Source organism: Trifolium pratense, linkage group LG2 (genome assembly GCF_020283565.1).
Source record: "Trifolium pratense cultivar HEN17-A07 linkage group LG2, ARS_RC_1.1, whole genome shotgun sequence".
Lineage (NCBI taxonomy): Eukaryota > Viridiplantae > Streptophyta > Magnoliopsida > Fabales > Fabaceae > Trifolium > Trifolium pratense.
Window position 1 is genome coordinate 47,856,548 of NC_060060.1, and position 25,837 is coordinate 47,882,384.

The 25,837-nt window shown below is 37.6% G+C and overlaps 1 protein-coding gene, 1 long non-coding RNA gene and 1 pseudogene across 2 annotated transcripts; 1 reads left to right on the top strand and 2 right to left on the bottom strand.

Annotated features, from left to right (window-relative positions):
- Positions 1-1,957: 1,957 nt before the first annotated feature.
- LOC123904830 lies at positions 1,958-20,883 on the top strand (annotated as a pseudogene).
- Positions 20,884-21,533: 650 nt separating this feature from the next.
- Positions 21,534-22,640, bottom strand: LOC123904831 (pentatricopeptide repeat-containing protein At1g62670, mitochondrial-like). Its single transcript, XM_045954440.1, has one exon. The coding sequence runs from the start codon at positions 22,638-22,640 to the stop codon at positions 21,534-21,536; it is 1,107 nt and encodes a 368-aa protein (XP_045810396.1).
- A 1,212-nt stretch (positions 22,641-23,852) lies between these two features.
- Positions 23,853-25,660, bottom strand: LOC123908043. The gene is made up of 2 exons (XR_006809542.1): positions 25,494-25,660; positions 23,853-24,206 (listed from the first exon to the last, which is right to left on the bottom strand). It is a non-coding gene; the product is annotated as an uncharacterized LOC123908043 (long non-coding RNA).
- Between the last annotated feature and the right edge of the window lie 177 nt (positions 25,661-25,837).

A 25,837-nucleotide genomic window follows, 5' to 3' on the forward strand; every position in this document is an offset into this window, starting at 1 on the left:
GTAGAAAACAAGAGTTTTGTTCCTAACTTATTCCACAAGGTTCTCCAAAAATGACTTAGGAACTTCACATCTCTATCACTTACTATGGTTTTTGGCAACCCATGCAAGCGCACTACTTCTTTAAAGAAGAGATCAGCAATATGTGTTGCATCATTGGTTTTAGAACATGCAATGAAATGTGCCATTTTACTAAACCTATCAACAACAACGAATATACTATCCTTCCCAGCTTGAGAACGAGGTAGACCCAACACAAAATCCATTGAAACATCAGTCCAAGGTTGGCTAGGCACATGCAAAGGTGTATACAAACCATGAGGCATGATTTTAGACTTAGCTTGCTTACATGGAACACACTTAACACAAACAGATTGCACATCTTGCATCATTTTAGGCCAATAAAAATGCTCCTGCAAAATTTCTAAAGTCTTTTTAACACCAAAATGTCCCATTAACCCCCCTTCATGACTTTCCCTAACAAGCATTTCACGCAAAGAACAGACAGGCACACACAATTTATTTTTCTTAAACAAGTAACCATCATGCATGTAATAGTCTCCAAATGCATGTTTAGAACAAGACTCACATATATTTCCAAAGTCAGAATCATTAGAGTACAAGTCCTTTACAAATTCAAAACCAAGTAACTTTGTTTGCAAAGAAGTAAGTAGTGCATACCTTCTGGAAAAAGCATCAGCCACTACATTTTCCTTACCATCCTTGTACTTGATCACATAAGGAAACATCTCAATGAATTCCAACCACTTGGCATGTCTCTTTTGGAGCTTACCTTGAGATTTTAGAAACTTCAAGCTTTGATGGTCAGTGTGTATGACGAATTCCCTTGTCCATAAGTAGTGTTGCCAAATTTGCAAAGCTCTCACTAAAGCATACAATTCTTTGTCATAAGTGGAATAATTCAATGCTGCTCCATTAAGCTTTTCACTAAAGAATGCAATTGGTTTAGAATCCTGCATTAAAACAGCCCCTATTCCAACACCAGAAGCATCACATTGTATTTCAAATGCTTTATCAAAATTAGGTAAACAAAGTAAAGGAGCATTAGTCAACCTATCTTTCAATAAATTAAAAGCTTTTTCATGCACATCAGACCACTTGAACACAACATTCTTTTTGACTAATTCAGTCAAAGGTGCAGCAATAGAACTAAAGTCCTTTACAAACCTTCTATAAAAACCTGCTAAACCATGAAAACTCCTTACTTCACCAGCATTCTTAGGAACAGGCCATTCCCTAATTGCCTTTACCTTCTCCTCATCCACACTTACTCCCTTAGAGCTTATAACAAAACCCAAAAACACAACAGATTCAAGACAAAATGAACACTTTTTAAGATTTGCATACAATTTATTTTCTCTCAAAACCTTAAGAACAGCTTGCAAATGATCAACATGTTCACTCAAGGTTTTGCTATAAATCAAAATGTCATCAAAATACACTACAACAAATTTCCCAATGAAAGAACGAAGAACATGGTTCATTAACCTCATGAAGGTGCTGGGTGCATTAGTTAAGCCGAATGGCATCACTAACCACTCGTATAAACCATATTTAGTTTTAAACGCTGTTTTCCACTCATCACCTTCTTTCATGCGGATTTGGTAATATCCACTTTTCAAATCTATTTTAGAAAATAAACATGAACCATACAACTCATCAAGCATATCATCCAATCTAGGGATAGGATATCTATACTTTACCGTAATTTTGTTTATGGCTCGACAATCAGTACACATTCTCCATGTCCCATCTTTCTTTGGAACCAAGATCACAGGAACTGAACATGGACAGAGACTCTCCTTCACAAATCCCTTTTGTAAGAACTCATCAACTTGTCTTTGGATTTCCTTTGCTTCTTCAGGACTGGATCTATAGGCTGGCCTATTTGGAAGTGAAGCGCCGGGAATGAAATCAATTTGATGCTCGATACCTCTTAATGGAGGTAACCCGTCAGGTACGTCTTTTGGGAAAATATCATCAAACTCCTGTAACAATGAAACAACTTCACAAGGCAAAGAAGGGTTAAGATCATTAGTAAAATAAACATCCTTGTACGTGAGTACAATAAATCCTACTATGTAAGGATATGCTATAAATAGGACTATCATGTACTTCTCAAGGCACAACTTGAAGTTTAATATAATTTGAGAGTTTTCTTGTGAGAACTTTTCCTTTGTTCTTGAGATAAGAACTTTATAGTGTTGGTTCTACCGGCAGGTCGCGGTTAGGGTCGCACTTTATTTTATAACTTTGGTTCTACCGGCAGGTCGCGGTTAGGGTCAAGTTCCTCTATATCTTGATAACTTTGGTTCTACCGGCAGGTCGCGGTTAGGGTCAAGTTCCTCTTTTACCTGTTTTCAAGACGATCCTAAGCGGTCGCTTATCAGTTATTCCCTTGTTTCCCTCTATCATGAATTAGACTATTGAAAATAGGATAGAAGCAATATCATTTCCTATTTCTATTACAAACTGTGCAGAGCCTAGTTAGTGGTTACTCTTACTCTATTTAAGTTTCATTGCCCCGGGTTCCACTTTTTTATTAAAAACGTTGGTATCATTACCTTAGTAGCTCCACGTGTCATAAGCCGTCATGTGTACCTCTAACTAGTTTTAACTATGTTCAGGTAGAAATTGTCGTTCTTTCTAATCCTATAGTAAGACCTCAGATACTGAATTTAATGGTCTCATATTGGCCCTAGCATACCGTCCTTCATTCGGGATTACTAGCTTCGTTTCCTATGCGATATCCACTAGGTCCTTAGATTTTATTCTAATGTGATCAATATTAAAATAAATATAAAATCAGGCGATAAAAGAGTTTGAAAGTAGAAACAATTGAATTTATACCCAAATTATACAAAACCAAGCATTCGTAAGGGAGTTTCTCGACTCCACCTAACCTAGGAAAAATAAATTACAAAGACAGAAAGAAAATAACCTTATTGGCCTTGGAGTTCCTTGGCCTCCTCCTTAGAGTTCTTCTAACTCTAGAGTGAATATTCAATGTCTCTGAATATTTCTGAATATTTTTTTGAATGAATAATAGTGGAGGAGGAATGCTCTATTCATAATTTTTCATTTGGGTTTTGGGTTTTTCTGCGCGTCCATCGCACCCATCGTGGCCACGATGACATGTAATTTTTCCTTATCGTGGCCTTGATGGATCATATCGTGGTACGATGGAAGATTTCCTCAAGATTTTCTGTGTGCTTTTGTCGTCATCATCGTGCCACGATGACAGTCATCGTGGTACGATGGGAAAGATTTGTTGCAGATTTTCTTCAATTTAAACCGTCTTCTCATCACGCCACGTCGGATCTCATCGTGGGTACGATGGTGCGCGCTGTTTATTAAGTTTTTGCCCTTTTTTGCTACTTTTTCCATTTTTCTTGTTTATGGGCTAAGCAACTTCACTTTTCCATGTATTTGCTCTCTTTTGGGCTTCAACTACTATTAAAACCACCCTAAATTACTACTAAAAACATCATATAATTGACTGTCATCACTTCTAAATAAAAATTTGAATATTAGAACATATTAAAAAAGTTTAGTTCCGGGAACCCTGGAGTCGGAGTTTGAACTCTGGACATTATACTTATTCAATGTGGATTCTAGCTACTAAGATATCCGATTTAAAAAAATTATAACCATAAATATGGGACAATAACTTTAGTGAAACAAATTTATTAATTTAATAAATTTTACAATGTGTTTTTGATAAATTAAGAGCATCTAGACATCAAGGTAGGGATAGACATCCAACTTTGTTGGCATTCCTATCTTTCCCCTTATCTTTTAAAAGTTTCAAGTTGGTCCCTTATCTTTTCTGCAGGTTTCATTTTGGTCTATTCCGTCAAATTTTTCACTATTACCGTTAAATTTGGAAAGATGACACGTGTCCAAATTTAACGGTAATATTGAAAAATTTGACAGAAGGGACCAACTTGAAACCTGTAGAAAAGATAAGAGATCAACTTGAAACATTTAAAAGATAAAGGACCAACTTGAAACCTAAAATAAAGATAAGGGACCAGAAGTGCAATTAAGCCTTAATTATACTACAAGTAGGGTTTTAAAATCTCTGTTATTTGATCACTTGCATTAATATTTTCTCCATTATATTTTTAAAGTAGAGTTTTTTTAACTCAATAATGTTTGTTTATGTAGGAAATTTCGTCAGCAGTAGCCCGTTCATCTACCGAACAAATCCTAACCACAAAATCATACAAAATACTAAAAACACTCCAAAATCAAACAGAGATTCCATTAGATTGCAATGGATACAACTGATGACGAATCGTCACACTCTCTAATCCGTGCCTATTTTAGCAACATTAGATGCATTTTAGTAGGTTTTTAGCAATAAATATAAGAGAAATCTAACCATAAGCTTGATTACTTGTTTTGCAAGAAAACAGGAAAAATTGCAGGAAATGGAGGATTTTCACTACGCTGGGGGCGTAGCCCATCACGCGCCGCGTGATGGAGCTCACAGGGAGCCAAGATTTTTACTCTGATCACGCGCGGCGTGATACCTGACCACGCGCGGCGTGAAGCTTTGTTGAAGATGAAGATTGCTCTCTGACTTGATCACGCGCCGCGTGATTCTGTTACCACGCGCGGCGTAGTTGATGGATTTGCAACCACGCGCGGCGTGATAGATCTGGCGCGCGGCGTGGTTGCCTTCTGTATATATAGTTTCTGCATAATTCTGTTTTCGGGTTGGAAAATTCTGCAAATTTGATCTACATTCTGGGTTTTGAACTTCAAGATTGGGATTCAAGACTCCGAAGGAAGCTCCAAGCACATCAATAGCATGGATTCACAAGCCATGACATTGAAGCTCGGACGCGGACAAAGGGAGATGAGGAGCTAAGTTCTTCGGAGGTAGGATCTAGGATAGCCTAGGATGTAGATAGACTTCATGTAATCTGCTATATGTGTAAGAAACTACTCTGTTATAGTGTTGATTTAATGCAATTCGATGTTTAATGCTTTATAATCCTTCATTAGTGTTGTAATGATTTCGAGTTAAGTCACGTGCGAGAGTATTGATTTAATTTCTGAACTGAATTGCATTAAGCGCTCGAGTGTCTCCGGTCGAGAGATTGAGGCATAGAGTGTAGCGAACGATTGACGCGCGTTAATATCATTCGTTGTAGGTAGCTTCCGCCCGAGAGATCGGGGGAGTATCGACAACGAATAGAGTGGATTTTGACAAGAGATTGCGATTCACTAATTTGTCGATCTAGTTGTTAACACTTGAGTAGACTCCTATGATATAGTAGATTGCATGTTGTTTAGCTATAGACTAGGCGATTCCGATGATTCTACCTCGTTTTTCCATTATATCAAAGCACGTTTTCTAGCAATTCATAACTCAACATACCCCCAATTTATGTGTATTTCTTGCATAATGTCTATGAGCACTATTCGACTAGTTTGATCACACAATCCCTGTGGATCGATATTTTTATTACTACGTGGTAATTCGTTCACTTGCGAAATAATCCATCAAGTTTTTGGCGCCGTTGCCGGGGATTGTGATTGATTCGACAAGGCGATAGTGTTCATATTTTCTGTGTTTTCTTTATTTTTCTGTTTTATATTTTTCTCCCGGAGCGTTCTACTTGTGTGTTTCATTGTGCATGCGGAGAACAGGTCCTCAAGAGCTGCAATTTGATCCAGAGATTGAAAAGACAGCTCGCGCAATTCGAAAGGCAACAAGGGAAGCTCAAGCTTCAAGGGGAACAGCTTTGCTAAGGGATACACCGGACTGTCAAGGACAGACTGCAGCAACAATGGAAGAAGAGCAGATTCCACCGGTTCCTCAACCGCCAAGGCGTACCCTTGGTGATTATGGGAGGAGAGACAATGACGCGTTGGCAAATCAAGGCTTTCAGCCGGCGAATCCTGTCTCATTCGACATCAAGAACACGGTCCTCTCCGCCCTAAAGGAAAATCCGTATTCAGGATCGGAAGCTCAATGCCCGAATTTACACTTGTCTCACTTCTATGAAGCCTGCGACTATACCGATCCACCGGGGGTGAGCGAATCGGACAAAAGACTTAGGTTATTCAAGCATTCTCTCACCGGCCGTGCTAAAGATTGGTTGGACACGATACCAGCCGGAACTATTGAGACTTGGAGACAGCTGGAGCGGAAGTTCTTAGATCGTTACTTCCCTATTCATAAGTTCCTAGAAAGAAGGGCTGAAATTAGCAACTTCGAACAAGCGGATGGTGAAACGTTGTATGATGCTTGGGAGAGGTTCAAAGTTTGTCTTAAAAGGTGTCCGAATCACGGTTTCGATGGCCACAATCAGATGCAAATGTTTACCCAAGGTTTGAGGGCTCAAACGCGAATGATACTTGACGCATCAGCCGGTGGTTCGTTGAAGAACCGTGACGAAACTGAAGCAAGAGAATTGGTGGAAAGCATGGCTCAAAACGAGTATAGAGCTACTAATGATAGAGGAGCCAAGAAGAAAGGCGGAGTGTTGGAATTGGATACTCAAACAGCGCTATTGGCACAGCAAAAGCTCATGACTAGCCAAATGGAAGCAATGATGAAGCTGCTGTCCAATCCGCAAGTTCAATCTTCTCCAATAGGTAAAATTGACAATGTGCGCTGTGATTTTTGTTTGCAGGATCACCCAAATGGCGGATGCTTCCCGGAGGGTTCAGAGGAGGCTTGCTACCTAGCCAATTTCCGGAAGCCGTACAACAACAATAACAACGGTTCCGGGTGGGGGAACGGTATGCAAAGTCAAGGTGCACCGCAACAGCAGCAAAGGCCTCCATCAAGGATGGAAGAGACTCTAAATCAGTTCATGCTCATGACCCAAAGCAACTTTGAAGCGATGAAATCGAGTCAAGCAACCTCTAACAAGAATCATGAAGCTTCTATAAAGAACCTTGAGGTGCAAATGGGTCAGCTGTCAAGACAGTTTTCTATGTTGCAAAACCAAGGAGGTTTCGGAGGAAACACTCATGATAATCCGAAAAATGAAACTTGCAATGGAATCACTTTGAGGAGTAGAGAGATACCGGAAAGGCCAGCTGTGGAGAAGCCCTTGAAAAAGAAGGTCAATGAGGGAGAAGTTGAAAATAAGCAAGAGGTCGTAGTTGAAAATGAGAGACGTGAGGGAGAAGTAGAAAATGAAAATATGTCTAAGGAAGTTGAGATTAGTGAGGATGAAGTAGAAGAAGTTGAAAAACAGAGGGAGATAAAAGAAAAGGAGAGTAAGAAGGTTGAGAAAGGTAAAGGAGTTGATGAATCGCCGTATGCTAGGATGCCTTTTCCTAGGAGAAAGAAAGTTAAGAATCTTGAGCGGGAGAAGGAGTTCAAGAAGTTCATGAAGGTGTTGAACAAGCTTGAGATGGCTATACCTTTAGTTGAGGCATTGGAGCAAATGCCGAGTTATGCAAAGTTTTTGAAGGAGCTGCTCACAAAGAAAAGAAAACCATTAGATGATGAAATGGTAAGTATGACGGAAGAGTGCAGCGCTCTCATCCAAAGGAAGCTACCTCAGAAAAAGAAAGATCCGGGGAGTTTTACAATTCCATGTTCCATTGGAACGCTCACTATTGAAAAGGCTTTGTGTGATTTGGGTGCGAGCATTAATCTGATGCCGTTATCAATGATGAAGAAGATACCGGGAGCGGTAGCAAAACCGACAAAGATGAGTCTCTCTTTGGCGGATAGATCGATAGTGCATCCGGAAGGTATTCTCCATGATGTGTTGGTTAGAGTGGGTGAATTTGTGTTTCCCGCAGACTTTGTGGTTCTGGACATGGAAGAAGATAAGAATTGGGAGCCTCTACTCCTTGGCAGACCCTTCCTAGCAACTAGCCGTGCCCTAATCGATGTAGAGATGGGGGAACTCATGCTAAGGACCGATGATCAGCAGGTCACATTCAATGTCTTTGACAAGATGACATGTGATGATGGAGACCCACAATGTTTTAAAGTCCAGGTCTATGATCATATTGTTAAACATGCCCTCAAGTTACCTTGGAATGCACACTACTTGCCACATGGTGGCACTTCTTCTCCATGACCCTTAGGGGCATGGAACGTCAAGCATCGGGACGTTAAACAAGCGCTGGTTGGGAGGCAACCCAACAGTTTCTAATGTTTTAGTTTGTTTTCTTTTGAAGTATGTAGGTAGATGTGCAGCAGAAGCAAGGACGGAAGCAAAACAGGGCAGAACAGAGTTCTACTACGCCGGGGGCGCAGTACAATCACGCGCGGCGTGATCCTTCAACACAGAGGAAGGAGTTTAAGAATGTATCACGCGCGGCGTGGGGATGCATCACGCGCTGCGTAAAAACTGGAGAAATATGGAGTCTCTGACTAAGTGGTTACGCGCCGCGTGATGGTGATTACGCGCGGCGTGGCCTGTTTGAAAGAAGTTCTTGACCGTTACAGTTCGTACTACGCGCGGCGTAGCAGGGGTCACGCGCGGCGTGGCTGCACAGGAAAGCGTGTAAAATTTGAATTTCTTCATCTTTTCAACTACTCCATCCGTCCCATCATCAATTCACACGGTCTCCCACACGAAAAACTCCATTGATAACCCATTTTCACTCTTCAAACCTCTCCAATCTCACTTCTAATCACCTTCAATCATCCATTTCCTTCACATTCACATACCACCCATATCACCCACTCCTAATTCCACTCCAAATCCCTCATTTCATCACATTTCACCACTTTCCCAAATTAACCCACTTCAATCTATCTACTATCACCATGTTGACACGGCTAACTGGAAAGGGAAAGAAGAAGAGTGATGCTAATCCAACACAAGAGCCTCCAAAGAAACCAAGAACAAAGATGAGTGCAAGCAAGGGCCAATCTTCTCGGTCCGCTCAAGCATCTCCTCCTCGCCGGAGCAATGTTACTCGGCCACAGGTTCACCCCCACTTCATCAGTGAAGTTCATGAGAAAAGGTACTCACAAATTCGAACCTTTACTATTAATCAAGAGAAGGGTTTTGGTGAGGATTTGCTGAAAGGTGTAGCTGAGTTAGGGAATGAGATAAAGTCTAGGGGATGGGAGAAATTTAATAAATTGATGATTAAAGATGAAGTGAATCCTGGAAATCAGATGTGGGCTAGGGAGTTCTTTGCAAATGCCTATTTGCCGGATCAACCATTGTTTCCGGAATATACTTCGGTGGTTAGGGGTGTTAAGGTGAGTTATTCTTTTGAAACTATAAACAATCTGCTTGGTTGTGCTGCGGGAGGTGTGTGTGAACTTTTGCGTGATAGGGAGAGGATCGACAAGTGTGGTATTGAAGTTAGGGAAGAACTGAAAAGTATAGTGTGTCGACCGGGAGCAATGTGGCTAGCCCACTCACCAGCTTCTCTCCCTCGAAGGTTGAGCTTAACAAGTTTTAATCCGGTTCACCGAGCTTGGGGTGAATTTTGGTTGAAAAATGTGAGGGTTGTTGGCAACAATTCAGAGATTCAGCTTGATAATGCGCACGCGGTCCGATTGTTGGTTGAAGGGAAGTTTATTAATCTTGGGTATTGGTTACAAAAAGATCTTCATGAAATAGCCAATCATCCGAATCCTACTTTTACTTTGGGACATTGTAATCTCATCGCTGCTTTGTGTAGGGCGAATAATGTTCCCATGAATGTGCAAGAAGGTGATCTTCATCCCGTCCGTCCATTGTCTTTATCATACTTCATCAAAAAGTTTGAGAGAGGTCCTATTGTGCCCCGAGGTGAGGGGAATGCTGCAAGGGAGGAAGCTTTGAGAGAAGAAGAAGAGATTAACCGGTTTGAAGAGGGTAACCATCCGGATCAACAGGGGGATCCGGCATATGAGTCTCAAGAAATACCGGCACATGCTCCTCCTCCTTACTCTCATGATGTTAACCAGCTGGCTTCAATGTTGCATCAGATGGAGATTTCTCAATATTCGGGGCTGCCGAATCTCTACTTTGATACCGCCTCTGCCATGTACACCGAGGCGATGACTTATCGGTCTACTTTCCCTCCTCCTACTTTCGGGACTTTGTATCCCGTTGATACTGATTGGGAGGCGCATCAGGCAAGGGAGCTGACATCTTTTCAGGCCAGACAAGCATACAATTCGGGTCTGAGAACTTCTGAGTTGGCCGAGATCGAGAGGCGACGCCGGGTTGAGCAGGATGAGGCCGCTGCTATGGAGAGGGAAATGCTGGATGTGGATGGGCTGAATTTGAATTTGAATAGCCCATTCACAAACTACTTCACTGGCCAGCCGGATGACGCGGTTTGACGTTGTTGGTGATGATGTTCTGCTGCTGCTGCTGCTACTACTTTACTACTCTACTACTCTATCTTTCCTTAATTGTCTTTTACTTTCGTTGGTTTGTAATAATATTTGATGTTGCTTGGATATTGGCTGGATATTTTATTTGTGTACTCTAAATTTGAATCTTCTCTTGTTTAATGGTGGAATGGTTTTTACTTTTAGAGTTTGTTTCAATACTTTGGCATGTTCTTTCTAGTTACTTGAGTATCAATTACTTGATTTTTTCCGTGTGTGATTTGTGAAACTTGCAGTGCAATAGCTTGTTGCACTCATGTGATCAAGAGGCAAAGGACGGGAACGCACACTTTTTGACCGGTTCTTTGATTCGACCCAACCGAGAGGTATTGAGCCAAACACTCCTTTTTCTTCTATGTGTGATATCCGCTCATGTACTGTCTCTCGATTTTGCTTGTCGTCTTTTTATTTGATTGGTACTTTTGTAGCACACACGAGGCATGTTCCTTGGTACCTTTGAGCCTTTCTATCCACCCTTACATATAATTATCCTTTGCTTAACCAATTTGAGCTGAAAGAAAATGTTATTTTTGCAAAACCTTAAGAAATTTTTGATGACAAAAAAAAGGAATGACTTTCTTGGAGGTTAGGCACCTAATTAGTGGTTGATGCGCATTGCTCACTACTAAGTTTGGGGTTGCCCTTTGGAATTAGCAACAAATAAAGTTTGGGGTGAGGGTACTAGAGAACTTACAAATGTGTGATTTGAAAAATTGAGAAAAAAATTTCAAAAGTTACAAGGCTTTTTGTGGAAAAAAAAAAAAAAAAGAAACAAAAGAAATGAATGTGAAAAAGGGAAAAGAAGTAATAAAAGAATTGCAAAACCTTGTTTGATGCTGTGAAAAAAGTTCTCTAGTCCACTATAGTTCAAAAGAAAAGGGTTGGTTTATGAATTTTTGACCATAGGGGGATCTAACTCCAAGTTTTTTCTACTACTTATCCAAATGTCACCATCCACCCTAGCCAAGCCACGTTATAACCCTAAAAGACCTCTAATGTGTGTGCACAAAGTGAACCGAATGAATTCTTAGACTACTTGCAAAATTATTGTTGACTTGCATTGATGTGTTGATTTGAGTGAATTACCCATATTGAAGAGTGCATGTGAGTAGTGTGATGGAATCATAGAGCCGTGGTCGAAAAGTGTGAACTACTTGAAAATGTCTTGCGAGAACGGTTGTGCAATTGAGCATTGTTTGCAGGTGGATCATTGATCATCAGGTGAGTCTCACGTATGTATGATTCGAGTGAGTTTAAGGAAAATGCCAAGGTCTTGACACAAAAGCTTGAGGTAAAAGTTGTTTCCTTGAGGACAAGGAAAGGTTTAAGTTTGGGGTTGTGATGACGAATCGTCACACTCTCTAATCCGTGCATATTTTAGCAACATTAGATGCATTTTAGTAGGTTTTTAGCAATAAATATAAGAGAAATCTAACCATAAGCTTGATTACTTGTTTTGCAAGAAAACAGGAAAAATTGCAGGAAATGGAGGATTTTCACTACGCTGGGGGCGTAGCCCATCACGCGCCGCGTGATGGAGCTCACAGGGAGCCAAGATTTTTACTCTGATCATGCGCGGCGTGATACCTGACCACGCGCGGCGTGAAGCTTTGTTGAAGATGAAGATTGCTCTCTGACTTGATCACGCGCCGCGTGATTCTGTTACCACGCGCGGCGTAGTTGATGGATTTGCAACCACGCGCGGCGTGATAGATCTGGCGCGCGGCGTGGTTGCCTTCTGTATATATAGTTTCTGCATAATTCTGTTTTCGGGTTGGAAAATTCTGCAAATTTGATCTACATTCTGGGTTTTGAACTTCAAGATTGGGATTCAAGACTCCGAAGGAAGCTCCAAGCACATCGATAGCATGGATTCACAAGCCATGACATTGAAGCTCGGACGCGGACAAAGGGAGATGAGGAGCTAAGTTCTTCGGAGGTAGGATCTAGGATAGCCTAGGATGTAGATAGACTTCATGTAATCTGCTATATGTGTAAGAAACTACTCTGTTATAGTGTTGATTTAATGCAATTCGATGTTTAATGCTTTATAATCCTTCATTAGTGTTGTAATGATTTCGAGTTAAGTCACGTGCGAGAGTATTGATTTAATTTCTGAACTGAATTGCATTAAGCGCTCGAGTGTCTCCGGTCGAGAGATTGAGGCATAGAGTGTAGCGAACGATTGACGCGCGTTAATATCATTCGTTGTAGGTAGCTTCCGCCCGAGAGATCGGGGGAGTATCGACAACGAATAGAGTGGATTTTGACAAGAGATTGCGATTCACTAATTTGTCGATCTAGTTGTTAACACTTGAGTAGACTCCTATGATATAGTAGATTGCATGTTGTTTAGCTATAGACTAGGCGATTCCGATGATTCTACCTCGTTTTTCCATTATATCAAAGCACGTTTTCTAGCAATTCATAACTCAACATACCCCCAATTTATGTGTATTTCTTGCATAATGTCTATGAGCACTATTCGACTAGTTTGATCACACAATCCCTGTGGATCGATATTTTTATTACTACGTGGTAATTCGTTCACTTGCGAAATAATCCATCAACAACCACACAAGAAAATGTCCTAATCACCAAATCTCATTAAACAATCAAGACCATCGATCTAATTCCACGTGTCCAGATTACTTCTGTTGGATCCACGAAGATTTAAGACCATGGTCCCACACAGGAATAACACAAGAAACAATAGAAAAAGCAAAACCAACAGCAAATTTCAAATTAGTTATATTAAAAGGAAAAGCTTATTTTAGAAACATATGAAAAAGCTTTTCAAACAAGAGATACTTTTACTCTATGGGGTATCCTACAAATGTTAAGGAAGTACCGTGGAATGTTACCTGATTTGGAGCTTATGTTTGATTGTGTTGATTGGCCAGTTGTTTCAGCTGGCCAATATAATCTTGATGGTGGTGTTGATCCTCCACCACTCTTTCGTTATTGCGGCAATGATGCAACTTTGGATATTGTTTTCCCTGATTGGTCCTTTTGGGGATGGTAAGTAATTAAAGATTATTCCACTTTTTTTTTTTACCCTAGTTTGTTTGGGATCACAGTTTCTTGCAGTCAAGAATATCGTCTTTAAAGCATTCGATACATTTGTGGTTGTTTAATTAAGATTAGACGATTCAATTGAAAATTTGAATTGTGTGTCCGGTTTTGATCAAACGACTATATGAATGCGTCGAATGTGTGAATGCGGCAAATTCTTGACTATAGTGAATCTGATTTCGTTTGCTAAAGCTATCTAGTACATGTTTGAAATCGTGATGAATTTCACAAAATTACGATGGCATTGTGATTTTGATTATGTGATAGTACTATGTTTCTAAAGTGTACTTTTTATCAAAGTCATAGTGATACATTGTGATTCAGTCAAATTCACTATCAATTCTAACATGAACCTGATCAAATTTCGACGGTTAAGTGAACTAACTATTCAATAGTCAAGATTTGATTAGATGATGATAGAGAATCTGACCAATTTATTTTAAAGATTATTCTGATTAGAATCTTCAAAATAAATACAATTTAATTAACATTTTTAAAATATTTTTGTGTTTTTTTTTTTTTTAAATTAAAATATTTTTGTTTGAACTTATGCTTTTTCACATTAAACTTCCCTAAGTTAAACTTGTAGGTTTAAATGTAGAATATGATTAAGATTGTTTGTCTTACCTTAATAAAGTTTTTCTTATAAAATAGCATACTAAAATAAAATTATTTAAGATTAGTTACACTTTTGTGTACACTGTAAAAACATGTTCAATTTTAGTAGCTTTTCTAAGTTCTTTGTTTTAAAATTAATTGATTCACATAGGCCTGAGGTTAATATAAAGCCATGGGGGATATTGTTGGGAGAGTTGAATGAAACAAGACAAGACCTTATGAAATGTAATGTTTCTGAGAAACAAGATTGGAATGCTCGTTTATATGCTCAGGTATATCAATCTTCCTTTACCTCTATTTGTATATATGTTATAAAATGGAAAACGAATGTCCTACTACTGACTCAAAAATTAGTCTCATAGCGGACTCTTTTTTTTAAAATCAATAGCGGACTTAAAAAGTTTAAGTCGTAGAGATACCTTAAGCTGTATATTGGGGTCAAATGCTCTAATTATGCCGGGTTAGCAAAATATAGGGACCCTTTAAGACGAAAATGGATCTCTATTGGAGGGAATCATCTAATTGATTTTCTAAAAGTACGACATATGCATTATATAGTTTTGAATTAAGAAATGGAAGTTATTGAATGAACGGATGTTTACCATCCGATCATACTATCTCGGACTCGTGACCTTATATGGATTGTATCTTTTCTAAACTAAATTTTATTTTTGTATAATGATAATAATAGTGAAAATTGTCAAAATTTACAAAAGAAAATTTTGTTTCAGGATTGGGGACGAGAGACGCAAGAAGGGTACAAGAAATCAGATTTGGCAGGCCAATGCACTCATTGTTGGTTTATGGCAGAATAATATTGAAAACTAAAGTAAGGTTTATGGCAGAATAATATTGAAAACTAAAGTAAAGTATGTTGAAGAGAATAATACTGAGATGAAATAGGGAAATTCAGTTTATTAATGACTGCAGCAATACACTAAATAGTAAGTTCAAAATATCAAAACAGAACACAACCACATCACCATAGAATTAGGAATGTGGGATAATAAAAGCTACTTTCTCTCCTAAGATGTAGGAACCACTTATTGACTCAAATAAAAAACTGAAACAATAGAAAATAAAGATAAAACAGCCACGTAATGCAGTCCAAAAGCAATAATTAACACTCCTCCTTGCTTTAGGATCTGCAAACTCCAATTTTCTGCCTTAAAAACTCAAACTTGTTGACAGGAAGTGGCTTTGTAAACAAATCTGCCAATTGATCCTCTGACTTGCAATAAACCAAAGTCACTTCTCCATTTTGCTGCATTTCTCTTAAAAAATAGAGTTTGATGTTAAAATGTTTAGTCTTCCCATGACATACAGGATCCTTTGAAATTGCAATTGCTGCCTGGTTGTCAATAAATACCTCTATCTTATGATTTTGTTGGAGATGTAAATCAAATAAAATCTTTTTTAGCCACACAACTTGATTTACAGCTGCTGTTGCTGCTATGAATTCGGCTTCTGCAGTGGATTGTGCTACTGTCTCTTGCTTCTTTGTGCACCATGAAAAAACTCCTGAGCCTAGACTGAAACAATATCCAGAGGTACTCTTCATGTCATCAATGGATCCAGCCCAGTCACTATCAGAGAATCCACACAACTTGAATGTTGGACAGCTCTCAAATTTGACACCATAATCAACAGTGCCCTTAATATATCTCAGTATTCTTTTTGCTGCTTTTAAATGCATTTCACTAGCACAATGCATAAATCGAGAGAGAATACTTACAGCAAATAGAATGTCTGGCCTTGTTGCAGTGAGATACATTAAACATCCAATAAGACTCGTATAGTATCCTTCATCAACTTTGTCAAACCCATCTTCCTTGCTCAACTTCTCCTTTTGGTTCATTGGTGTGCTAACTGTTTTGCACTCTTCCATCTGAAATTTTTTCAATATTTCCTTTGCATACTTCTTTTGGTAGATGAACACATCATTCTCATTTTGCTTGATCTCAATTCCAAGGAAAAATGTCATCAAACCAAGATCTGTCATTTCAAAAGCTTGCATCATTTCTTGTTTGAATTCCTCAACAAGCCTTGTATCATCTCCGGTTACTAAAAGATCATCAACATAGAGGGAAATTATGAGAGAATTTTTACCCTTATGTTTCACATAAAGAGTGGACTCAGATAAACTTTTTTCAAAACCTATGCTCAATAGGTGATCATTTATCTTACTGTACCAAGCCCTTGGTGCTTGTTTTAAGCCATAAAGGGCCTTCTTAAGAAGATAGACTTTATCTTCTCCACCTTGCACCGCAAATCCCTCTGGCTGCTCCACATATATCTCTTCTTGTAAATCTCCATTTAAAAAAGCTGATTTAACATCTAACTGGAATACTTTCCAGCCTTTTTGTGCAGCAATTGCTAACACCAATCTAATTGTATCTAATCTTGATACAGGTGCAAAAGTGTCAGAATAATCAACACCAAAAATTTGTGCATACCCTTTAACTACGAGTCTGGCCTTGTATTTATTGATCGAGCAATCTGCATTAAGCTTTGTTCTGAAAACCCATTTAACTCTAATGATGTTTCTATCTTCAGGCTTGTCAACGAGTTCCCATGTCTTGTTTTTTTGAATCATTGACATCTCCTCCTCCATTGCATTTTTCCATTTTGGATCTTTTAGTGCTTCTTCACAGCAAGCAGGTTCACATACTACAACATTGCATCTTTGATAGATATCTGACAGCAGCCTTGTGCCTCTAATGGGAGGATCATCTTCTAATTCGTTCTCACACAACTCTGTTGTTTGCTTTTCAAGATAATCATCTTCAATATCATTGAAAGATCCAATTGTTTTTTTAGGATTCTTCCAGTCCCATTGTTGATCTTCATTAAAATGCACATCTCTAGAGACAGTCATCTTTCCACTTTGAGGATGATACACCTTGTAGGCTTTTGAAACAGAACTATATCCCACAAAAATTCCTGGAATTGCTTTCTTGTCAAGTTTATCACGCTTAACTTGTGGAACATGTGCAAAACAAACACAACCAAACACTTTAAGAAAGGTTAGTGAAGGCTTATACCCATACCAAGCCTCAAAAGGAGTTTTATCTTTCAAAACCTTTGTGGGGAGTCGATTTTGAAGATAAACAGCTGTGTTGGCTGCTTCTGCCCAAAATTGTTTTGGCAAGTCTTTCTCATGCAACATGCATCTAGCCATCTCCATTATGGATCTATTTCTCCTTTCACTAACTCCATTTTGCTCCGGAGTGTATGGAGTTGTGAGTTGATGTACAATGCCAGCTTCTTCACAAAATAAATTAAACTGTGTTGATGTATACTCCTTCCCATTATCGGATCTTAGAAATTGAATCTTGCAGCCACTTTGAGTTTCAACCATATTCTTGAACTTTACAAATACTCCAGCCACTTCATGCTTAAATTTCAAGAAAAAAATCCAGCACATTCTTGTAAAATCATCTATGAAGAGAACAAAGTACAGACTACCTTGTAATGACGGTGTTCTTTGAGGTCCTGCCACATCAGTGTGAATGAGTTGCAGCTTTTGAGAGGCTCTCCAAACAGTTTTTGGAAATGGTTTTCTGATTTGTTTACCAAATTGACAAGCATTACAATTTGGCAAATGATAAGAAAGCACCGGTAGACCTCTTGTCATATCATTATTCTTCATGTTCATCATTCTTTGAATATGACAATGACCAAGTCGCTTATGCCACAGTTCAGTGGGACTGACTTCAGTGAAATAAGCACTCTGCTCCTCCTCAATTGGATCAAATGAGAAGCTTTTACCTCTCATCTTAACCCTTAGAATCTCCCGACCAGTGGTGTCGAAGATTAGACAAAGTTGATTTTCAAAAGATACTTTAAATCCTTTTTCAATCAATTGGCCTACACTAAGCAGATTTTGGTCAATATCAGGTACATAAAGAACATCTGAGATTGTCTTTATACCTGAACTAGTTGAAATTACCACAGTTCCTTTTCCTTTTGCAGAAATATAGCCACCGTTCCCAATTCTGACTTTTGAGATTTGAGTAGGCTTCAAATCTTTGAAGAGAGTTCTATCATATGTCATGTGGTTTGTACAACCACTATCAATCAGCCAGCATTCTGAACTACTTTTAGTTGAAAAGCACGTTGCCACAAAAATCTGATCTTCTTCATCTTGCTCTACAACCTGGGCATTGACTTCATGTTGTTGAATTTTGCTTTTGCAAATTATAGCTTCATGTCCAAGCTGATTGCACTTGCTGCACTTTGCGTCTGGTCTTCTCCAACATCTAAACGGTAGGTGACCGTCGAGGCCACAGTGCTTGCAAGAGGGATAACTTTTCTTTTTACCTTTGTCTTTTCTTGGGTTGTTTGCGGTACTTACAACTTCATGATGCTTGGCTTGTAAAGCACCTTCCACCACATGATCCTGTCTCATAAGCCTTCGTTGCTCCTGGGCTTGCAAGGCGTGCAACACTGCTGCTAAAGTGATTGTGGACAGATCTTTTGTGTTCTCCAAAGCCGTTATTGATGCTTCGTATCTCTCTGGTACTGTAACCAAAATTTTTTCTACGATCCTCGAATCAGCAAATTGAGTTCCGAGTAACCTAACCTTGTTTGCAATGGAAAGCAATCTATCTGAGTAATCTTTAACTGTCTCAGACTCTTTCATTTTCTGCAATTCGAATTCCCTCATCAAGTTTAGCACTTGCATGCCTCGAGTCCTCTCATCCCCTGCGTATTCTTCCTTCAAATAGTCCCAGATGGCCTTGGCTGTTTTGAGCGTCATGATTCTGGTGAAGACAGTTTGTGAAACACCGGCAAAAAGACATGATTTTGCCTTTGCCTTTCTAGTTTTTTTCTCCTTGTGATTTTTTAACTGAGCCATGGTTGGATTATTCGGCAGCGGAGGAACTTCATAATCCTCTTCCACGGCTTCCCAAAGGTCCAAAGCTTCTAGGTAAGACTCCATTCTTACTGCCCAAAGGTCATAGTTGTCCCCATCAAAGACAGGAGGAGCAACTTGTGAGAAACTTGTTTCAGTTTCCATTTTCACAGGTCCCGTAAGATGATAGCTCTGCTACCAATTTGTTGGTTTATGGCAGAATAATATTGAAAACTAAAGTAAAGTATGTTGAAGAGAATAATACTGAGATGAAATAGGGAAATTCAGTTTATTAATGACTGCAGCAATACACTAAATAGTAAGTTCAAAATATCAAAACAGAACACAACCACATCACCATAGAATTAGGAATGTGGGATAATAAAAGCTACTTTCTCTCCTAAGATGTAGGAACCACTTATTGACTCAAATAAAAAACTGAAACAATAGAAAATAAAGATAAAACAGCCACGTAATGCAGTCCAAAAGCAATAATTAACACTCATAAGTATAACATTAAATTTACGGTTATATTATTTGAACATCAAAATATAAACACAATTTGTGCTGGAAACATTGTGTTATAAATTTTTGATTATCTTATATGTATAGCTATCAAACTATCAAGGTTTTGATTCAATCATGATATTGTGTGTAGATATAAGGTGTACATTGAAGGTTCAGCTTGGTCAGTGAGTGAAAAATACATTCTAGCATGTGATTCTCCAACTTTACTTGTGAAACCTCATTACTATGATTTCTTCACAAGAGGGTTAATTCCAGTGCATCACTATTGGCCCATTAAGGAAGATGATAAGTGTAAGTCCATTAAGTTTGCTGTGGATTGGGGCAATAGTCATAAGGCAAAGGTAATTAATCTAATTTTGTTTAGAATAATGCTAGCAGATTAATCATATTCTTTGTTGGTAATTTAGTTTTGAATGTCTTGTTTCTCAATAACATTATAGTTCTCTTAAAGTGAGAAAACACATTTTTAAGCATCATTTGCAAATCCTATAATTAAACTCACTAGAAAGATGTATGTTTTAAATGATAAAACAAACATGTTTTTCTCTATTATCCCATCAATAACATGGTTATTATAAGTTCTGTAGCACCAACACTGAACAACAATGTATCTCTAGTGTTCGTGTATGTGTATGTGTAAGTGTTGTTGTGTGAGGTAAGTTAAGTCTCACATTGCTTAGAAAAATGAAGGTTAGACATTTTATAAGAGAGAGGACCCATAAACCTAATGTCTTAAGATTTTGGATAAAGATGTAGTATTCAACTCACTTGTATAGTTGCTCTTACTCCAATGTGAATGATCTTCCGGCTGCCCCTTGTGACCATCAAGTGCTTCATAGGTTATACACACCTTATTTTCTATACAATTATCTAAGATTAGAAAACAGAGTGAAAAGAATGAGGAAAAATTGTAATTAAATATAAAAATTGGAAACAAAAATACAAAATGTTTTCCAAAATTAAACAGACCCTCAGTTTCTGAAATCTCATACTTTTTTTTATCATGTTTTGATATTACTATGATCATCTTGGTAAACAAGCTTAGCATGTTTCCATCTTTTACATCAGTATATTGCATAATATCCATGCTATTTTACAAAATATATGTGCTTAAAGCAAATTGTAAACAAGAATTGCTAATCTTATCCTTAATGGAGGAGAGAAAATTCATATTACTTTTGTTTCAATGTTATATGTTTTTGTTTCATCAGGCACACAATATTGGAAAAGCAGCAAGTAATTTCATTCAAGAAGAATTGAAGATGGATTATGTGTATGACTATATGTTTCATCTCCTAAATTCCTATGGTAAACTCTTTAGATATTTGTATGAGTAATGAGTTTTTTATTCTACAAGAAATAGTATTTTATATGTCAGTTTCATGATTTGAAGCTTACTCTTCTATTATAAATTCAACACAGATATTGACAACTATAACCAAATATTACGACATAACATTAATAAAGTAGATGCATATATCATACCATGGCTTTCACCAAAACAATTCATTCAAACATAAACTACAAAATAGTGTGAAGGCTCGTATAAATTCCTTTAGAGAGGGGGTGACACAATTACAGAACCTATATTCTTATTACAGAACCTGAATTCAATAGATTCAGATAGTCGATGGAAGTGGAGGAAAGAAAAGGCTCGATGCTTAGACAGATTGGACCGCTATCCTAATAAATTACCACTTAAACCCTGATTAATTATAAACATTACAGAACTTAACACCTTGGATCCACATATACAAGAATTTAATACCTGTAATACTATCAGTTTTCAACAAAAAACAAAGAAATGATGGGAAGTCAAGATTGTACAATCAAGAGATCTGGTTACTCTGGTTTTTCTAACGCCACATATATAGGGCATTGAACAATTACCGATACACAATCAGGTGTACTAACAGAAAAACAGAAAATGCAACAATTACTATAACCACAGTATGCTATTAACAGCAAACAAATAACTGATAAGCAATCATTTCACGAAGATTATCATTGAAATTCAAAATAAGTAAATTAATGACGCTATTATTATCATTAAAATTCAAAATAACAAAGGATAACTAGAAAAAGACATACATAAATTTACTCTTATAGCAGGCCTCTAGCAATCATTTCACGAAGAAGTTTCTCTGCTTTATCATTCTCACCTCTTTCAAAGAGAGCAGAAATAATTATTTCAAAAGTGAAGGCATTAGGAAAGCAGCCCTTAACTTCCATTTCTGACAGCAAAACAAATGTTTCTTCAAACAAGCCCTCTTTACAAAGTCCACTAATTATAGTTGTGTACGTTACAACATTAATATTGTATTCTTTACTCAAAAGATCATGAAAAACTTGTTGTGCATCCTTAATAAGTCTTCCACCTTTGCATAGTCCATCAATTAGTATATTGTACGTGTACAAGTTTGGTACGATACCCTGGTCTTTAATTTTCATGACTAATGCAATTGGCTTGTCAAGATGCTGCTTTTTGCATAAACTGTGCAAGAAGGAATTGTAAGTGAATACATTGGGTGGTTGACCACTGTCACTCATCTCGTCAACAAGCTCCCAAGCATACGAAATTCTCCCTGATTTGCACAAACCATCAATAAGAGTGTTGTAAGTTACCTTATCAGGAAACATATTTTTGAAATGCATTTCTTCAAAGAGATTGATGGCTTCATCCACCATTTTACTCTTACAGAACCCATTGTTCATAATATTGTAGCTCTTAACATTGGGCATCATTCCCCTTTGGACCATAGTGTTGAATATATATTTGGCCTTGCTCACTTCATTACGAAGGCAGAACCCATCCATTAAAGTACTATAAGTAACTACATCAGGTTTCATGCCTTGTTTCATCATCATAGCTAACAAACTTTTAGCTTCTTTCATCTTTTCTTCCTTACATAACGCATCGATCAATATATTAAAGGTATAAACATCTGGGTTGATGTTTTTAGATACCATTTTATTCAACAAAACAACTGCTTCTTTTAATTGACTCACAATACAAAAACCATAGATTAGAGCACTATAAGTGACAACAGTAGGCGAAATTCCCTTGATAACCATTTCAGAAAATAATTCACAAGCATCATCTGCACCAAACACACATGTAACCCTTCTAATCCCATGGAGACATATCTCTTTAAGAAAACCGAGTCTCATGCTGAGTTTAGACAGACGATTCTCATAAGAACAAGGCATTATTTTTAAATTGTGTTGCTTACTGATAGAGTATTTTATGCATTCTAAACTTTTCACTGATCAAAATCCATATTTGTTTTTTCATTTCTTTATGAGTCAGAACCATCAAGAAAAAGTTCAACAAATGAGTCAGACCAAGAACCGTTAGCCTAATCGAGCCTGAATCCAAATCAAGAAGTTCAGCAAATGAGTCCGACCGTTAACACAATAACGGATCCACTAACCAACAACTAACATCAACGATGATCAACATCAACAATAAGTAGCTTCGGCCATTTCTCATTATAGTACTAAACCCTGATGTGAGTGTATTAGAGAATATAGAATAATATAGCTAAGTGTGTATAAGAAGTTTCTAGGATATTAGTTTCTATTCATTCAGTTATATTATTCTATATTCTCTAATAGAGTGAAACCGGTGCAAAAGTTAAAATGTGAGGGGGCTCGGCTATATAGACTACATATAGTATACTGGGAGTGTAGATAAGACAACTGCTCAACTCATATTATATGAAGTTATGAACTACCAATGGGCCTAACTCATCCTTACAAAACCGGCTTGTAAGGTGAGGATGGATATAAATGGTGGGCAGCCCGATAGCGAAAACCTGATAACATATGGCCCAACGGATCGTGGAGAGGCTCTGATACCATTTTAGAAATGAGTATTGGGCCTAACTCAACCCTACAAAACTGACTTGTAAGGTGAGGGTTGTCCAAGCTATATAAACGTATATAGCTACACAGGCCATATCTCTTGACAATGTGGGACTAAATCCACCACTTCACACCTAACACAATGAAGGTGTTGGAGGCTGCAATGAAAGCAACTCAAATGCCGCAATTAAGCGGATGGGGGCGGACCGCAATGAAGGCGGAATTTCCAACACACCCCCTCACGCTCGGGCCCAATGGGCTTGAAGCGTGGACGATGCGGGAACCCAAAAATAGATCTAGGATAGGCTCTGATACCATGTCAGAATTTGAGAGGCCTATACTTAACCACAAAAGTTAGCTTGAGAGTTGAGGTTTGCACTACACTTATAAAGGCTATCTGTAACGCCCTAAACTATTTACGCGCTATTTATCAAACTAAAATAAATAAACGGCAAATATTTAAAGCATCACATTCAATTAATCACATGAAACACGCCTGCATAAATTTATTTCACAAGCCGAGGAATTAGAAACCTGTCATAATCATCTAAAACATGTACTTCAATATTTATATTTCACCATTATACTTAAAATAGTGTATCATCATAATAACTTAAGTAAGTTTAAGTACCAACATATCCATATCATGATCACATCATTCATGATATGAACAAAACAACATAAGTCTCGACAATAAAAGTCATAACATCAAAATATAACCATTTAGGTAATACAAGCTAGCGAGGTCCTAGACATAGTGGTATATACGTCAGAGCACTACTCTAGACTCGAGCTAAACATAAGCAACTGAGATGAAGTAGCATAGCTACACTCCTCACCAAAAAGCTAGATTCGAGCAACAAAGGACACGCGACTACTCCTGGGATATATGATCCTCAACCTGAGTATCTGGACCCCCAAAGGTCCAGCACAAACACAAAACAGAGGGTTAGATAACATAATCATAATTAGTGACTAATATATCGAATATCAGACACTAAATAACATAGAACAGTTGAATAAATTCAACTCATACAACTCACATATGTATTAAGAACATTTAAACATTCTCAAACATATTCATTTATTAAGTACTCAACAATTTGAGGAATACAAACATCAACAAATAAGGAAATACACAATGATAAGTATCATTTAACAATTAAGAATATCACATAATTCCTAATTGATTCTAATGTCACATAGATATGATGTCACCTAGACATATCTATATGCATGTGGTACCAATTCATCATAATTTTGGATAACTTAATCCGAATGTTTTAGATCATCGTCTCTAGAATACTCATCAATAGACACAACTTATGAATGCATGAATGCATGAATGTGCATATATCCATCATATGGTTTTATTTCAACATCAACATAATACGGATAACATAATCCAAATATTCTAAATCATCGTCTTTAGAATATATCTCATCATAATAAATCATCAATTATTATCATCCATAATTCAGTCACAAGACACTAAGATCATACACCATCGTGAGTTTACCAAATTCAAATTAATTAAAACGTGAAAATTAATTTAAAGTTAAAGTAGTGCCAAATATAAGCAAACTCAATTAACTAAGAATAATTTCATAAAACGGACTCCGGAATCGAAATTTAGGCAAAAAAAACTGAGAAAAATAGATTCCGGGTGAATAAGTCAACAAAAGTCAAGGTCAACAGCCCACCAAAAGTCAGCAAAAGCTTTGCGACGACTAGCGACGGCCAGGTGCGTCGCTGCGCGCACTGTTCATCCTGCAGAATATATTTTCTGCACTTTTTATCCCAAAAACCCATTTTTTTTCTTCCGAAATTCATCCCAAAAATCCCTGAAAATTCATAATCGTGATTCCTATGTTTATGGTGTAATTAAGACTACTCATAACATCTTGAAACATCAAAAGAACATCATCTAACTGATCTAAGTACCATTTATTCATAAACACATCAATATTTTCACCAATTTGGTGAAAACTCTCAAACAACAACACATCAAGAACATATTTTTTTCATATAAATTTCATCTCTAATCATGAATAAACACATAAAGGAACATAATAAACACATTCCCATCAATTTCCACCCAAACCCTTATGAGATGAATGAGAGAAAGGGATGGAGAAAAGGGTTTTCTCCACTCTCAATGATTTCACTCTAAATCATGAAAACTAACCCCCATACCTTAGCTCAAGTTGAAATCTTTGTTCTTTTTCTTGATTTTGTTCTATGCTTCTAGACCTTCCTCTCTCTTCTTTCCTCTTCTACGTTCTTCTTGTTTTTATTTTTGACAACAATGAATTTTTGTTTCTATATTTTTTTTTTATATATATACTCAAGGTTACTATTTACTTTCTACACCCCGCTCTTTACTTATTTTTACTTAACAATTAAGTAATATTCTACTTAATAGCTATTCTAATTACTAACTTAGTTTAAGTTCTCAATTAAAATTCGATTATGATTATTAATTCCCCATAATAGAAATAAACACAATCAATCGTACAATTAAGTGGATGTTACACTAT

What these genes read in the sequence shown, in the direction of transcription:
- LOC123904831 (XM_045954440.1), bottom strand. Translation starts at nt 22,640, where the DNA reads ATGCCTTGTTCTTATGAGAATCGTCTGTCTAAACTCAGCATGAGACTC.